This window comes from Haemorhous mexicanus, chromosome 2 (assembly GCF_027477595.1).
Source record: "Haemorhous mexicanus isolate bHaeMex1 chromosome 2, bHaeMex1.pri, whole genome shotgun sequence".
Classification (NCBI taxonomy): Eukaryota; Metazoa; Chordata; class Aves; order Passeriformes; family Fringillidae; genus Haemorhous; species Haemorhous mexicanus.
Genome location: NC_082342.1, coordinates 51,493,722 through 51,511,418, shown reverse-complemented (window position 1 = coordinate 51,511,418; position 17,697 = coordinate 51,493,722). Strand labels below are relative to the sequence as shown.

The 17,697-nt window shown below is 35.6% G+C and overlaps 1 protein-coding gene across 5 annotated transcripts in view; it reads right to left on the bottom strand.

The window, feature by feature from the left end:
- PAN3 (poly(A) specific ribonuclease subunit PAN3) overlaps nt 1-17,697 on the bottom strand; it is an 80,114-nt gene that overhangs the window by 18,604 nt on the left and 43,813 nt on the right. For 4 of the 5 annotated variants that reach the window (XR_009485357.1, XM_059838803.1, XM_059838804.1 and 1 more), the window contains 6 exons: nt 9,977-10,224; nt 9,295-9,399; nt 8,586-8,643; nt 7,318-7,479; nt 7,039-7,155; nt 6,819-6,920 (listed from right to left, as the gene is read on the bottom strand). Coding sequence is in view for 4 of the 5 variants with exons in the window: in XM_059838803.1 (XP_059694786.1) it covers nt 6,819-6,920; nt 7,039-7,155; nt 7,318-7,479; nt 8,586-8,643; nt 9,295-9,399; nt 9,977-10,224 (792 nt within the window). In the remaining variant the exon portion in view is untranslated. The remainder of the gene's footprint in view (nt 1-6,818; nt 6,921-7,038; nt 7,156-7,317; nt 7,480-8,585; nt 8,644-9,294; nt 9,400-9,976; nt 10,225-17,697) is intronic. The other variant, XM_059838802.1, reaches the window with a different exon arrangement.

Below are 17,697 nucleotides of genomic sequence, written 5' to 3'. Positions count from 1 at the left end.
CTTTGTATTGCCCATTTTTGAAATTTTAGTTTGCTTTTCAGGTTTAAGGTACTTTGGTTTAGATTGTTGTAGGGGGATACAATATAAAAAAATAGAGGTAGTATAGAAAGTAATCTTACCCCTTAAGGAGCTGCAGCTGAGCCAATTATTAGAGAATAAGAACAGGCCTGACTTTAACAGGCCTCAGCTGTAGCCAATAAGAAGAAGAGTGTTATAAAAGAATGGATTGGTTGGTTGAGGGGAAACCAGAGTCAGTTGGCTACTGTGAGAAGAAGGAAGAGTCAGTGCTTAGAGGAGCTGCCTATGAGAAATGTGGAGGAGGTACGAAACTCTAGCAATATAGAACCTTTGCAATATAAGGACAACAGAACCATTGCGATATAACAACAACAGATTACGAAGATCAAAATGCTGACTCCTTTAAAAAGCAACAAACTTGGCATGTCTATTGAAAGCTGAACATAATGAGATATTGTTTGTTTTTTCTGGCCCCCTGATGAATCATTATGCAAATCACTTCCCACAAAAACCATCATTCCAAGTCTCATGTAGCAAACTTTTTCCCTCGTAACTCTCTCTTCTTCAGATTGACAAAAATTATAATATAAAATGACTGAAAAGACACAACCTCCTGTACTAGTTGAGACCCTTTACTACTTGCTGCAGAATGCACTTTGTATCTGGTGAACAGCAACATGAGCAGTAAGTTTAACAGGGATGTGCATGGATACTCTAAGTCAGTTACATCTGTACAAAGTAAGTCCAGAATAGAAATGTCGCTATAATATCCCAAAGAGAGAGAGAAGCTGAAACTTGGCAGTTATTTTTGTGCATGCATAACAGCACCTGCCCTTTGATTTTCAAATTAAGGCAATGTAACTGAGACAATATCCAATATACACTGAAAGACGAGAGTGTGACACAGCTTCTCCTCATCTATCAGAAAATCTCAAGCAACATTATTTTACTACTGGAAAAACTTACTTGAAGCTACAGCCAAATCTAGGCTGCTGCTTGCGCACCAGTTGGCTGCACCCCGCATTCACATACACTAAAGGTACAAGCTAAAACATGGGAAGAAGCAGCTTTGAAATGTCCTCTTACATAACTGTCTATTCAAAATAAGCAGGATTAAAAGCAGTTCAGTTGGCTGCAACGCTGACTATAGTGTATGTCCCAAGAAGCCCATCAGACCTGCCACAGACAGCACTTGAGCAAGGACCCAAGGAGATGAGACCTAAAAGCTTGCTCTTCAGGAGAAATACACAGTCGGAAAGCTTTCCAAACAGAGCTGAACACAAGGGAAAACATCGCAAAAATATAAGCAGACATTACCCAAATGATCAGAGTATTACTCGAAAAAGTGTTTTTTTAAGAAATTCTATGGTTGATTTGCAAAGGCTTCCCACCACAGGCTGAATCTATGACTACAACAAGCAAAATTTCAGACTGTGTTCTTCCCACCTACTGCATGGCAGACTCCCCTCTCCCAATAATTTCATCTCTGTGATGTAGAACACAGCCACTAATGGAAAAGATTAAGCATTTAAAACCTGCCATTTCAAAAACACAGGTTATCCATTATTTTTTCTTGCCACATTGGGATAAACATAAAAAAAAAATCCTGACACTTATTTTTTAGTTCTGTGGTATGCTGTTGACAACATAACAAAAAACTACCCTCTGTACCTGTGTGCATGTGTACATGATAAGTTTTTTGCTTGTTAAAAAAAGCATTCAAATGAAATTCTGTTCTCCAGAGCAAGTATGAATCCAGGAATAGTCCTGGGATGGGAAGTAAGACCTGGGAACACCAGCAGGTGTTCCTGCTTGACACCTGTTTGTCAACATCAGGAACACTGAAAGCAGGCCAAGAAAACAAAATTCTCACACAGTAATGAAGGAAAAAAAAACCCAATGAAAGATTCAGCTGTTTACTAAATTGAATCTCTCAGGCTTGTAAACCAGTCTTTTACATTTAGAACTGTGAATTGTTCGGTGTTTACTTGGCGTTCCTAAGTTAAACTACTGAAAGCAAGACAAATGCAGTAGTCTTCATCCCTCCTTTAGGGAAACTTGGGGTTTGGTTTTACATTTCCCTGTTTTCAATATACAGAAAGGTTCTGAACTACTAGAACGCAGCAGTAATTTTTGCAAAAAATCCAAAGCTACTGAAAACTCAAACTTACTTGGAAAAAGTTGCAGCTTTTGGCAAAGGTATTTTAGGATAAATATTAGTCACATATTTTGTCTTCAAAAACATCATGCTGACTTTCAATATTCACATATTCTTACTCCTCATCACACACTATTCATCACATCATCAGACAACTTATTTCTTTTTCAATAGAAGGGGTATTTTATAAAAAAACATTCGGCATGTGGGGATGTAAAAACTGTAAAGTCAGCAGTGAAGTCCATTTTTGTGCATGACATACTACTATTAATGTGTCAAAAGCAAAGCAAGTTTCCCAGACCATGCTTATCTTCATCAGAAAGTATTTGTTTGCAGAAAAACAGAGACTGTGCTGCTGAAAACTCCTACTAACAGCGTGTACGCCAACATTTAATTACTCAGAGAGTTTAAAAGCAGACCAAAGGACATAACAAAGGCATGCTTATCTCTGCCAACCACAAAAACTCATCAGGACAAACCTTTCTGGCAGTTGCCAATAGTTACTGTTAATTTGGCATGATTTTCTGGCTGTTAAGTTTTAAAGTACATACATTCAGAATTTGGTTTACCATTCAATTATTGGACTGTTAAGAGCAGCATTTCAGTACTTTTGGGTTAACTCACTAATGCAAAGAGAACATAATTTCGGCAGAGATAAATGCACTAATACGTGCTATAGTCTGAAGCTAAGGAATATAAGAAAGGCGAAAGAATACCAAAAAGTTCCAGAGCAACAGATTTAATGTTTAGAGTATGAAGAAATGTTTTGAGGAAATATAAGTGAGAATGATATAAGAAGAAACTTTTCAAATAAATGTACTTTGAATAGCAATTAACTGAAAATTCAGATACCTGATTTTAAACCGTGCAAATTTAGTAAAATATGACAGAACAATGTTAGATTATCACACTGTACCATCTGAAGGAGGAGTAGGTATCACTGAATAAAGAACACAAGCAACAAATTCTACTTCATTCAGAAGTCAGAGATATTAGCTTACAGCATAAAAATAAATGTAAGCTGCTATTTTTCTCCCCCACACCAAATCTCTAGCAAGGTAGTCCTGTAACAGTGTCTGTAAATAACATGGCAAGAAGAAAACACCCAAGACTGACCACATTGACACCAGTGACATGCAAGACAGCCATGTAAACCATAATCCTCATCTTTTAACTATCAAGGTCTCATGTTGCCAACTCAAGTGTTCAACATAAATAAGGTTGCATACCTGAAATCAAATTCTCTGAGTTCACTGATCAGGTTCACAGTGTTGTGCCTCCTAAAACCTTTATAAGCAATTGTACTAATCTGGGCCTCATGCTGCAGAGTACCCAACTTCCATCCATTCCCCTGCTTCTCTTGGGAGTCTCCTCTAGGCAGGCAGACGGCCAAGAAACTCTGTGAGGGGATGGAGAAAGGATCCATGAAGGCAGGCAATTCTGAGAAATCAAGTTATAGGTATGCAATCTTATTTTTCTCACTTAAATTGCTCCTTCTACTGAGGACCAGACTAGAAAGCAGCAGTTATTAAAAAAAAAAAAAAAAAAAAAAAAAAAAAAAAAAAAAAAGGCCAAAGCAAAGATATGCAGAAAGATTTGGCAAAATTTGGGAATTCAGGTGACTTTACCCCTAATTTATCTACTGAAAATATTGAAAGAGCAGGTAGTAAGTGCCACAGTCAGGAGACAATTATCTTCCCTACACATCCCTGTAAGTTCTGTTGCAACAGCTCATTTTAATCAAGTAATTCTTTGGTTTGAACTGATACTGATGTCTCATTTCCAACTTCCTAAATTATTCCTGCCTATAAAAGGAAGCTGAAGTAGGTGAAACAAAGGGTCCAGATAGCTCATGAGCCTGTTTCAAAGACACATACACTAAAATCAGCTTGCCATGAATACTGAAGTGCATTAACATAAACAAGTAGAATATTCAATTAGCCTCCAGTGATTTGCAGCCCAGAAGTAAATACCATGCCTATGCAGTCCCCAAATATTTCTCCTCCATGAGTAAGCCAACTTCCACCTTGAACCTAGGCAAATGTCCACAATAATCTATGAAAGTTCCATGGCTTAATTATCTTTACATAGTAGGTTTTGAATTTGCTACCTGTCTAGTTTCATTGGTAAGTCCTTAGTTTTAGGCTGGAAGAAATAATAAACTTTTTTTACTAATTTCTTCGTTATTCCAGATGATTTTTCAGACCATATTCCAGTCATTTTTAACCCCATTATATTCCTTTCCATCTTTAAAAGCATGAAAAGCATTATTCCACTTTGCTGTTCTTCATCCAGCTGTTCCACACCTTTGATCATCCCTGTCACCTCATCTCAACTTCTTCACTGCTCTTCTACACATTTCAAAATGCATGAGGAGGAACACAGCTACAGAGAGGAGTCTATCAGGCACACACAACTTGAATACAACGTCCACCATTTCATTGCCCTTTTCTTAATAAGCTACATCAACCTATTTCCTATTTACAACTATTCAGCAAGAGGACAGCATTTTCTTCAATCTACCTAGCTGTGGTCCCAGACCTGTTACTGAGTGGCAACAGTCACAACAGAGGCCATCACTTCATGTTTAAAACTAGTTCAATTTTTCCTTTGATCACATTGGTTTACATTACATCACCTGCTGTATTATCAGTAGGAATTCCAGTCTTGTAAGATCCTTCTGCAATCAATCACAATTGGCCTTTGTTTTTAAAAATCCACATAATTTGGTATTACCAGCAAACTTTGAAGACCATTTATCTTCAGAGCAAACAAGTGAATGTGTTAAGAAATACAACTCCCAGGACATCTTGTGAGACCCATCAGTGATCGTCACTGTTCACTCCTTCTGTTTCCAATATTCTAACCAGGCATTAACCTGAGAACCTTCTCTGCCATATGACTACTTAGGTTCTTTTAAAGACTCTGTTGGACTTCATTGAAAATTCCAAGGTCTTATCTACTGGATCTTCCTTTAAAGAATTTTGATAGATTAATGAGACATGACTGCCCTTTATAGGGCCGTAACTTAATTATTTTCCAGTGTGACAAAAGAATGTGTTCCCAAGAATTTTATTGTAACTTCTATTATTTTATCTAGAACAGACATCATTCTACTATGATTCTCTAGGTAGATACAAAAACATAACAAGGACTGATTCACGTGGAAATTGAAAACTATGACTGGGAAACGGTCAGGAGTATAGTCCTGCACGTAACAGTCATTAACCTAGCAGTAGATCTTCCAGTTTTATCTCACCAAATTAGTTTCACATCAGGCTCATTGAATCTGTAACTGCACTCTGATTTGCCACAGGATATGACACATCAAACTGGGGTTTCCTCCATCTGAAATATTACCACCAAAATCAGTGGTGGAAATCAAGTTCCATCTCCACTTATAATGGTCAGCTCAGTGCAAAGTCAGTGAGAATTATGCAGTATATAAGGTATCCACAAGTCTTTGAATGTATAGAAGGTTTTCTTCAAGTCTTTGAACATATTCACACACTACCAAACCACTATACTCTGATATAAAAGATAGCCAAGTGAAGTTCTAGATCACAACCTTTGAAACAGCTTGAATTCACAGCTAAAAGCTCTAATTTCAAAAGGCACAAGAAAGAAAAAACCTTAGCTTCTGTTTTTTTTCATACATTGGCAGCCTAAAGACATTTAGGGAAGTTCTTCTCTAACTAAAAAAAAACAAAAAGAGGCCATGTCACAGTCATCTGGTCATCTTTAGTGCTGGATCTAATTTCAGGACTGGTCTTGCATCAAGCAAGAAGTTGGTCCAAAACAGCTCTGCAGAGTACTTTTCTACCTTAAGTCTTTCTGTGATTCCATTCAGCAGTGACCACCTCTCTTTCGCAGCATGGCACTGTTTGAGTTGTAAACACCTGACTGCAGTTTGTAAGACTGCAGCAGTCATGAATTGGTCCTAACAGGAAGAATGATTGACAGCACACTGTTTTGGAGAGGAAAAGGCTTTAGCCACAAGCATATGAGCTCTACTAGGCTACTTGCTGAGCCACAGACCATCCTGTGACAGATTTCATTTAAGAATGTTGATGTAGTGACTCCATTGAAGCTATGTATAAACATCATTAAAAAAAATTCAGATCTAAGATGTGAAGTTGGTGTCTGAAAAGAATAAGGTACAGGGACTTTTCAATCAATTTCTCGTCTTAACTTGTACTTTACATTTCAAATAAAATAAAATATTGTCTAATTATTTCTCATAATGAGGAAAAAACCAGAAGGGTAGGACACCTAAACAGCAAACATCAAATTGGCACAGCATATCTTTTGAATTTTGGAACCATTGCCATTAAATGTTAAGTGTTACCCGGTGAAAGACCTGCAATAAGGACACTAGAGCTCCTGGCTCCCGGTTTTGTTCCAACTTATTTTTCTCTCAAAGAGTTGTAATTCCCTTACATGCTGACATCAATTTTATATTTGTTTGATAATTTAAAAAAATTTTACAAATAGGAGGTGAAGAAGAACTCTCTCATATCAATGAGCTTATGGCATGACAGAACTGGTTAGCCAAAAAATTAAGCTGAACAACTATTTGTGACCAGATGTTTACTGCTGAAACAGTGTATAGAAGTATTTTATCATAGTGTAGTTTCCTTACCCCATTTTCGTTTTGTGAAATAGGAATCAGCACTAGGGTCATTGAAGTGTCTGCTCATCATAGTCTCTCCTCCAGCATGAAAATCATATGCAAAAACTAGAGCTTAAAAATAGAAACAGGTGATATTTACTAACTCAAGCATATTTGAAAAAAGGATGGACACATCAAGCTGGAGGGAGTGGGAGGGAGGGACAGTGGGATAAGAAAAAGAAAAACTTACAATGTTCTCCAAAAGCTTTAGTGGTAAACACTTCACGCAAAGTTACGATATTTGAGTGCTGAATCTTTTTCCACATGTCAACCAATACCATGCACTTTGTGTTAACAAGACGGAAACCTAGAGAAAAAAATGAAACCCATGGTGTAAAGTATAATGTTTAGAATGAGAAATTTTTACTTTAGCATTTAGTCTGAAACTGCTGAGAAGGAACCAGACACTAAAATATTACTGGTACACTTCGGAACGCTAGTCCTACTGTGACAACTCAATTTTTCTCACCATGTATCCTCCGAAGGCAATAGGGCAGGTCATCTTTACTATTTACAGCTTTATAGCACGATGTAATGTACCCAAAGTTGCTCGTTTTCTGTATCCGATTGGGCGGTGGCAGTGGTTCCAAAGGAAAGAGACTGTGGTAGCTGTCCACTTCCGCAGGAACTGCTAGAATCAGTTTATACACAGAAACATATTAGGCCTCAGCTGACTTTGAGAAAATTACTGAGTAGCAGAGAAAATTAAAATGACTTTCACTAATATACAAATTATCACCTCCATCTTTTAGGTGCATGTGAAGTTCAAATTCACTATTTTTGCTTTAACACCAACATATTGGTAGGTTCGTAGAAGTGATCCCAGTGACCTAAAATTATTGTCTTCAGAAAAAATGCTACACCAAGTAAAATCAACAGGATAGATGCCATTTCCATTCCACCTGCCATTTTCTCATTTGCCTTAGAAATTCACCCTTATGAATTTCTTTGGTGTTTTTCCTACATTGATTCAATAATAAGCACCAATTTCCATGTAGACTTCATACCACACAAAAAACCCCATATTTTCATCAGAAAAGTAAGCAAGTATCAGCCTTATGAGTTTTAATATACTGGTTTATAAAAGAGGGAGAGAGAAGTGCTAAAGGTTTGCAAATCAGATTAAGAGATTACCCTCGCACTTCATCTGGATTAAAACACTAAACTGCAGTTTTTTAACTGCATCATTATCATATTATGCACACATTTGAGAAGATACTGCAAGCAAAAATTGTTTAAATCAAGCTGAATAATGTAAATTCCCCAAAAGCCAAATCACAGTAAATAGTATACAGTTGTTCTGCCTGACAGCTAGCACAAAGCCTCCTCTGATATACCAGCCAAGTCACTTCAAAACAAACTTCTTTTCTAGTTCACATACCACCTCTGAAAAACATAAGCATCATTTAAAGAAGTACCTAATATCTACAAAGAAATACAAAACTGTTCTTCACAGGGCTTAACTGCCTTAACGATTTTTCTTTTCTCAGCAGTTTGAACAATTCCTAACCATTAAGGAGTTTCAAAACTGAAGAAAATTACAATAGAAGACAGAAAGAATAATTCACATTTCTGAAACACTGCAATTGGTTAACCATAGCCCAGGCTGATGATTAAAGCTCCATGAAAAAATAAAAACAGGTGGCAGTTTTTGCAAGAGGTTGTTAATATAGATGAATGTACCTGGTTGCAGAAAAACATCATCACTGTTTAGAGTTTTGAGAAACACTTACTTACCAGGAATATCAGCCTGATCAATCTGGGCCATAGTTATTAAGTGTCTGTTGATGAGCTCCTAAAGGAAAAATTAATTTAAGTTTTGAACATTGTAATTCAGCTCATTATTTTTGATGATTTAAGAAAACAGTGTCTTTGAAGTACTAGCTACTAAAATAGAGAATTAATGCAAGTGTCTAGGGCAGAGAGGGTCAGAAGACAAACAGCTTGAAAATTTGAATGATAAAATACCTAAATTCTTGAAGGAGCTTCAGAAGACATTTGCTACAGCTGGCAGTGACAAAGGCAGTTACTACAGTAAAGCTGAAATTAACACTCACAGCCAGCCTTGAGATGATGAACCCTGAGCAGAGCTCTTCAACTAACACCTGCATATGCTTCCATTTCAGTGGGAGACTTTCAAACCGAATAGTATTGCAGCTTAAAATAATACTATAAAAATAAACCCATGCACACCAAAAAACCACATCAGTGATAGTACTGAGCTGAATAGCAAATCATGGCATGCAGATTAGACTGCAGTCATATATGCTGTAACTCGCCCCGACCCTCTGTTGTACTCCACCTATTACAAGATTTGATTTTTCAAATTCTCCACTGGGAAAACTGACTGCACATATTGCAAGTGTCTATTTCTGTTCTACCATTAACAATTTTTTTTTTTTTTGCCAAGATATTAAATTTTCCTTTAAACTCTCTAACATCTTACCTGTCTGAGCTCATCTGCCATGAAGAAGGAAGGTGCATTTGCTTTTGGCTGCATGTAAGCAACATGAGGTGCAGCTGGATGGTAGATGTGGTAGTTTGGAAAAACCTAAAAACAAAATATTTCAAGAATCTTTTTCAAGTCCTTAAGGATAAAGTAAATGAAGAGTTTTCTTACTCTTTCAGTTCAAACTATGAAATCTTCATGTACAAGTTACAAATATATTGTCAGATATGTTACAATTTTTTAATGTGGTATTCACTTCTAAAGATTTCAAGGGAGACGGAGGTGTATGTGTATATATGAATGTACATAGTTGTTTTCACAGTTTTGTAACTGCCTTTTCCCCATCACTATAAATATAGGAGCTATTTAACCTATCAAAAAAAAGAAATCTTGACTTTTTGATGTTTTCTCATTATGTATGTATTCACTGAGACATATAGAATGCTTTCTTGCTATTGCTGTGTTAAAACCCTAGAAAGCTCTACACAGCTGTAGAAATATATAAAAATTTCTCTGGTCCTTATATTTCAGTGATTTTTGGAGAACAACTAAAATAACTAAAAGGCCTCACCTTCATACAGAATAAGTGGTTTATAAGCGTTTTAAAAATAACACCTGTAGTACCAGCCAATCCAGCACTTAGAAACTCCAGACAGCTGTGTATTGAAAGCCAACATACCATTCCTGTGAGAGGTGCTGGAGTTGTATCAGTGTAGAAGTATGTTGTTCCACCCACTGTTTCCTTCTGGATCACCTGGCCAGTAGATGGAGGCTGAGAGACAGCGTTAGCAACAGATGCAGAGGCACTAGTAGGCACCATATAGTTTGCTGGGTTAGGAGTATGACTTCTTCTTCGAGGAGCCGGAGATGTATGAGGAGTTATTTTGGGAGAATGAAGAGGAGAAGATCCTGCTGACAGTGACATTCCTTAAAGAAATACAAGAAGACATTCTAGATCAAATCTGTCATCAAAAAAAAATTAGCAATTTCAGAAAAGCAGCCTTCACTACCAACAGCATTCTGAGCAGGTGAGACATTTAACTCTTCATATAGATATAGAAATCCTTGAGAGATAAGACACTAAGAGCATGACTGAACAGATATCTTTTTCCCAAAATCTTTGCTTATTGCAGAGAAAGAGGGCTTGGGAACTTACAATATACACATTAAGAAGTGAAATGAAAAACATAAGTAGCTGAAAAGGGAAGACAAGTCAAAATAATGCTGTGTCTATAAGATAGTTCATTAAACTGCAAAAAGATAAAATATTAATGACTATGGGAGTGTTTACTTAACAGTTACATGAGCAGTCAATGGAGTTTGCTTAGCTGTAACTCACTTCACCTAATAATGCATGTACCTTTTATTAGAACTCCACAGTTATAAATATCTCCAGTAATACAGCCCATAAATGAGTGTGTTAATAATACACAATATGCTACTATTAATAACTTCAGGGGAATAATTACCTATTTTCCTGTAATTATTATATTGAAAAGTCATCCTCCAAAAGATCTATTTGATATGTACAATTAGGTAACATCTCATGATATTAAGTCTATTAAGCATTCCTTTGGAATTTTCTAATTTATTTGAAATTATTTTATTGGCCGGTGTTCACCTTCAACATTCCAGGGGCAACTCCACTGATGCCTGAGAAACTCTGCTTCTAAACAAAGTGCATTAATGAGAAAAATAATGGCAACTTTTTTGCATACACACTTTTCAGTTACCAGTCTAATTACTTCAAGAGTTTTTGCATGCAGTGTTCTCAGATTTGCTTACTTATAAAAATTAGGTGTAAAATAGACATTGCAGGGTGCTGCTGAGGAAGAGGTAACCCTTCAAAAAAACTCCCTGCAGTTACTTACTAGCAGAAAATCTGACATATTCAGGTGTTCAGATTAACACCAAAGAAAACATCGTTGAAAGGTATTATTGTTCAGTTCAGACTGGGATGTACTTTCTCTTCTATACAGTCAGAATTGTATTAGTCATACTAAATCTTTTCCTTGAAAGGATAGAAGATACACAGCTTTCATATTTAACATTCTGTTGACAGCTGAGAATTCTTCTCTACTTAAGAATGGTTAGTTATTTACTCAGCTACTTGATAAAATTAATTACAGAAACTCTGGTAACCAGAGTAATTTAAGCAAATATCCAACTAATGAAAGTGAGAGGAATTTCTTTTGCATACACACTTTTTAGTTACATAAACTAGTTTATTTAACTTCAATCATGAGTTACTGTATGCAGAGTTCTCAAAATACATCATCAGTAATGTGTGTAGGAGTGATTTCACACTCGTATCGTGTCCCTAAAGTAATCTCATCCCACCTACATTTCATTTTTTCTTTTTAAAACAAAAGACAAAAGCAAATAAGTTTCAGTATTAACAAGTAATCAGTACCTTGGGAAAAATTACTTTGAAGCTACATTATCCTAATGATATTAAAAGAATATTTGTAACCTTTCATTTAGCTCTTCTCATTTACTCCTTTGACATCTCAAAAACCATATTTATTAATTCAGCACAATTCTCTTTTGTTCCTCAAAAGTGAATAGTTCCAACAAAATGAACAAGATTTTTAAAATGCAACTGGTAAAATCATATGCCTTTCTTTTTAATTGTGTATTTTAAGCCATTTATTATTTTTATAAAACTGTAAATTATACAAATATGGAAGGATAAAAGTCTGCACTTTTCTAGGCTAGAACTTTTCTTTGTATTAATACACGTACATGTGTGTACACACATCTTATAGATAAGCAATATTGTAGTATATTGCTGATCAGTGTAATAACTTAAGAAATGAATTATAATAGGCATTGCTAAATGGTAACAGTCTCCTAAAAATCTGTTTAGAAATTAGCTGTATGACTGTAAAATGTTACATATTTTGATAGTACCAATTTATGCTACAAAAGAAAGTAAATTTTCATTAAGGGAAAAGTTATCTTGAGTGATTGAGTAATACTTCAATATTTCAACAGCTCTGTAAAGATTGTTGCATTTTTAACAAAAGACTAAAATACAAATGCATTTTTAATCCAATGGGGAAAGACCGATTTCAAATGAAACAATGTATTAGTATTAAAAGCTGAAGGATGAGTAAAGTGGTCATTAAACTGTAGCAACTCTACAGTTAATGATAACTAAGAATTCTCTTCATCTATGGAAAGTTATTGACATGTCTTTTTCACTCTATTCCAATAGAGCAGTATTAAATGAAGTCCTCACAAGCACATACTCTCAACCCAGGCAGGAATAAATGGCTTCAAGAGTAACTCAACAGAACAGCCAACTGTAGGGATCATGAAATAAGAACTCAGCAGCCTTCATATATACTGATGGAAAATTAACTGAAGTCTTCTCCTTTCAAATAAACACTATAGGTACAAGACAGTAAGAAATATCTCACAGAAAAGTGAAGACTTGCAACTCGCTAAAATTATAGTGTAACCTTCTACTACAAGTTTCCCAGAAAAAAAAGATCTCTGGTGATCTTTACATATACAATTTCAAACAATTTCCATTTTAAGATTTACTTTTCAAAAAAAAATTTATTCCTGCCAGAGAATAGTTACACACACAAATCCTTCATGTCTTTGCACAGGTATTAATGCAAGATTGAAAGAAAAGGATCACAGCATCACACAATTCCTTTCAGATGGCCTTCCAGTCTAGTCAGTTCTCAGAAAGGACATTGAGAGTTCAGTGAAAATCATCTGAAAGGCAGGCCATATGGCCTCCTCATTTGCCAATATGCACAGTGAGTTCAGGAGATGAATGAAGTTTGAATAGAGTCTGTTTTTATTCTACTAGAACATACTACACATGCTACAAGAATTTTGCTCTACTAGAATATACTACACATGCTACAAGAATTTTGCTCCTACTGTCATGGTGAGTATGGACAGGTTGAGACAGGTTGAAGATGACAGATTCTTCTGAGAGACTTGCATTACATTCTGCACAATCTAAATAACTATTGAAAGCCCAGCATAACAACAACCAAAAAAAAACCCAAAAAACACTTATTACAGTGCAACTGTGTATATTTAAGCACTTCAGGCAACTAACAGAGTGCACAAACTCAAGCAGATATCACCAACTTCATTAGTATTTCAATAAATTAAAAGCATACTAATAGTAATATTTAATCATAACAAATGGAATTAGAGGGAAAAAAAAGAAAAATAGTTTTATTAACAAGTGATTATATATTCCTACTGACTCATCCTCAAGGAAAAAGCTGTTACTAAACATACAATAGCAACAACGGAACCAGACCTCACAGAATTAGGCTGGTTTTAATAGCACAGTTTATATAAATGCCTATAGACTTAAGGGCCTACCAAAAAATGAGCTTTTAAAAACCTACTTATGATTTACATACATACATACATCTATATATATATATATATATACACACACACATATACACATATACACATGTATATGTATATCTCAGTCATATCAGTGACCTTGACAAATTAATATTAAGCTTTCCCTATGAGAGGGTTCAAGATTCCCCTATATTAAAATTCAAATGCCAACAGGAATACTACATCAGACATCAAAAAGCCTGTTTCAAATTGTCGCTCTCCATTCCTTGTCTTGGGGAATCTTAATATACTTCATGAAGAAGTCAAAAGCAATCTTAAAAGATGAATGCAAGGGGAAAGGGCTTCTTTCACTTTTCTATCTAAAAAGAGGTGTCACGGTACACGGCTGTCATGGTGTTGTCACACCAACATGGAAATGGTTGTGGGATTTGAAGATCTCTTCCCAACATTCACAGTGAATGTGCAGGCTACCTACACACACCTGCAGCTCCTGATGCCTTCTTATTCTATAAAGAGAGAGAGATCATACTTACATATCCCTCTTTATTCTCATATTTTCATTTATTGCCTTGTTTTTTATTTTTGAAGTTTCATTGTGACTCAGGAAAGGGATATGGCAGACTTTGACACACATTTGAGACAATGCCAGAAGACATTTTATGAGTTTAGTGTTTTTAATAAAGCTTTGTAGCACACAATGCATTTGAATTAAAAGCTAGGTTGTATTTTGAATCTGATAAGTCACACAAATAATCAGGATCAAAGGGCATTAAGCATGATTTCTTAATGACTCAGTATCTACAACTTTTGGATTTAATGAGAATTCACAACTTAGTGAGGCAGGATTTCATTAAGCTCAGGTGTTTGTACATCAGCTGGCCTACAACATTAAAGGTTTAAAAAAACCTTCAAGTTTAACCTACAAATTTACTAGTTTATAACCACATCCCTATGTCTCTAATGCTTGTAACACATTCAGAGGTGAAAAATTAAACAGTTAACATTTTATCATTTTAATGTTCTGTACTTTAGAGATACCTCAGACTACGAGATAAATTTTGAAGAATGACAAAGAAAAGTAAATTGTAATATCAGATTATTTAAAGAACTTTAGGGAGCATTCCTAAAGTCATTAACTATTTTTTTTTTTTTATTGTAAGCTTTCTCTCAGGTCATTAGCATTGTAGCTGTGTATTTTCAAGTTAATAAAATCTGCTTCATTCCCTAAACAATTGGTATCATCAATTCTTCCTCTTCCATTTCAATTGGGAAAATAAGATAATTTTAGAGTCTCTTTGCCTTCTTCTGTTCTTACATTATTCTTGAATGGCTGCAGAACTTCCTCTGCACCATATCTGATCCAGGAGGCTAGAACAAGCTCTTGGGGCCTTCAGCCACATAAACCACCTCAGCTGAAAGTGCTCCATCTCCAGCTGAGGCTGTGGGCTCTGAGAACTACAATCCTGCAGCTCATCACAATGGACATGAGTCAAATGGACATGAGCACACCTTTGCACTCCTGGCTCCTAAGCTTACAGGTTCAGACTGGCAGCAGAAATGGGATCTCCTACATTCTGCATAAGTTCAGAACCTGACTTGGACTAAATATAAAAGCAACAGCAATTTGCTGTCACTTCCATCAGTGACAAAGGCATCATTCTTTAGGTACAATCTCGACATTTTTCACTACTGGGGGCTACACATCTGTTCTCTCTCAAGTTCAACACAGCAATGATGTCTTACCGCTTCGGTGACATTCATGCATTTCTTTCATACACTGTGTTGCACATTGTAATGACATTAATACTCTAATACAGCCATGCAGGACTGGGTAAGATAAACTTGTAAGCAAAAGTGCTATTTGAAGATCGTCGACTTCTTACTAGATTTCTTACACAAATGACAAAAAGGTTGTGTTTGCTAGCAATGAAAGGGAGGAGCAATAAGGTAGTATTCAGGTGAGTTTAGGGAAAAAGTTTGGAAATGGTAAATGAGATCTGTTTACAACTCTTCAGTGAAACAATTTTCTCCCATCACTTGTGTAAGTTGCACTTCATATCACTCTGTTTCCATACTCTATTAAAGGTGACCAAGATGAACACGACTGTGTGTTGAGATAACCCTAGTAAGCACTTATCTAAGTGAACATGTGAATGTGGGAGTAACCTTTTTCCATGCTACATCCTAATTGATATGTCAGGCATGGATCCAAAAAGCTACCCACTAAAGTATTTTACATTTACTCTGTCATATTTTTTCAGTATTTCAGCAGTACTGTTGACAAGACAGGCAGAACAAATATTTTCCAAGGACAAGAAATACTAGATGTCAAAAGTGGTTTTGATTTGCACCTATGTTTAGGGAAATCTCAGAAATTAGATATGTGAAAGAACTTACATTTTTTTCATCAGCAGGAAGGAAATCAAAGGACTGTTTACATAATTTACCTACTTTGTTATGGGTGAATAAAACTATGGAAGTCTTAAATACTCCTACTACATTTCCTTATTTCTCATAAAATTTTGATTTCTGCCAGTACCCTGTAAATTACAATAAGCAATCTTAATCTCACATAAATACTTAAATCTGCAAAGTTATTCTACTGGAGAATATTCAGCCTTTAACTAGAAGAAGACTTATCTTTATTCAAAGGAAAATTCTTATGAACTCTTTACATGGCTTTTATTTGAATTTGTTTTCACTTATTGAAATCTAACATATCTCAACCATTTTTTCATGACAACTTCAGAATGTATTTCAGTATTTTTTTATTCAGTTACCCAGTATGATCTAAGTGGTGAAGTTTCCCCACAAAAAGATACTGCTTTCTTATTTAAGTGCCTAATTTTTTAGAAAGAGCACCTCCTAGCTGACCTTGAGGTAACAGGAATTTTTGTGGATAGATCCTGTTGACAGGTTTATTTAATGCTGACATTTAAATAAAAATAAATGTCTGTGAGCAGTATTTACATAGGACACTTAGGTTCAGAGAATTCTGCACTCAGTGAGAGAAGAAACGCTTCTAGAAAAATTCAGAGAATCCAACCAAGGTCCCTACTTTGAACTGTATTTTCATTTTATTTATAGAGGAAGAGCAGGGTAACAAGCCAACTCTGCCTAAGTTCTGTTATGAACACTCCCCCATCCCTCTTGTCCATAAACAAACAATAGCATTTGAGGCTAGAAAGTATGCAGCATTGGAATCTATATTTATTTCTAGGACCTGAAATTGTTGTGTGAACTTCTTTCATCAGTGTTACTTATCCTTTCAAGTACTACTTACAGATAGTAAAGAAATTGGACTGTGAAGGATCCCTCTGAGACCCCACTGGACACTTTCCAAAAGTAGATCATTTTACTGTATTCTATTTAATCCTTTATACACTTTTCAATCCAGGTGACAAGGCTGAGAGGCATATAAACACAACAGTTTTCCAATAAGACGGTACAGCAGGATCAAGCAGACACAGTACCACAACATGTTCATTTGGTCAGCAGAAGTATCAATCTGTCCTAGCCTGCTCTGCTATGTTTTTACATGCAAGCTAAATGCTGGCTTCTTTCACACTGACATTGGCATCAAGAAAGACTGAAATTAATTTGAATAAATGGTAATTGCCAATAGAAGTTTAAAAAATCATTTATAGCATTTGTCCATCCACCTTTTGGCAATTACCCAATGGCTCTTGGTAGCCACAAGAGACTGCTGGAGGTTTAAGTACATACAGAAACTCATTAAAGAATCTGCAGTGTGAATATCCAGATTTGCTGGTAGTTATATACTAAAAATATTTTAATTTTATTTAAACAAAATTATTAGAATTAAGTTAACATCTTAAGATCAGACAGCTAAAGGATGAATGAAGGGCTTGAACTTTTCAAATGTGTAAAAAAAAAAATCTGTCACTCAATTACACGACTGCATGGAACACATTTCAGTAAGAGTTTTAAACCTGGGAAATAATTATAAATTAGAAGTCTTAAAAGTGAGATTACGTGTGACAGATACAATAAAAACTAACACTATTTTGCAAGGCACAGTATTAT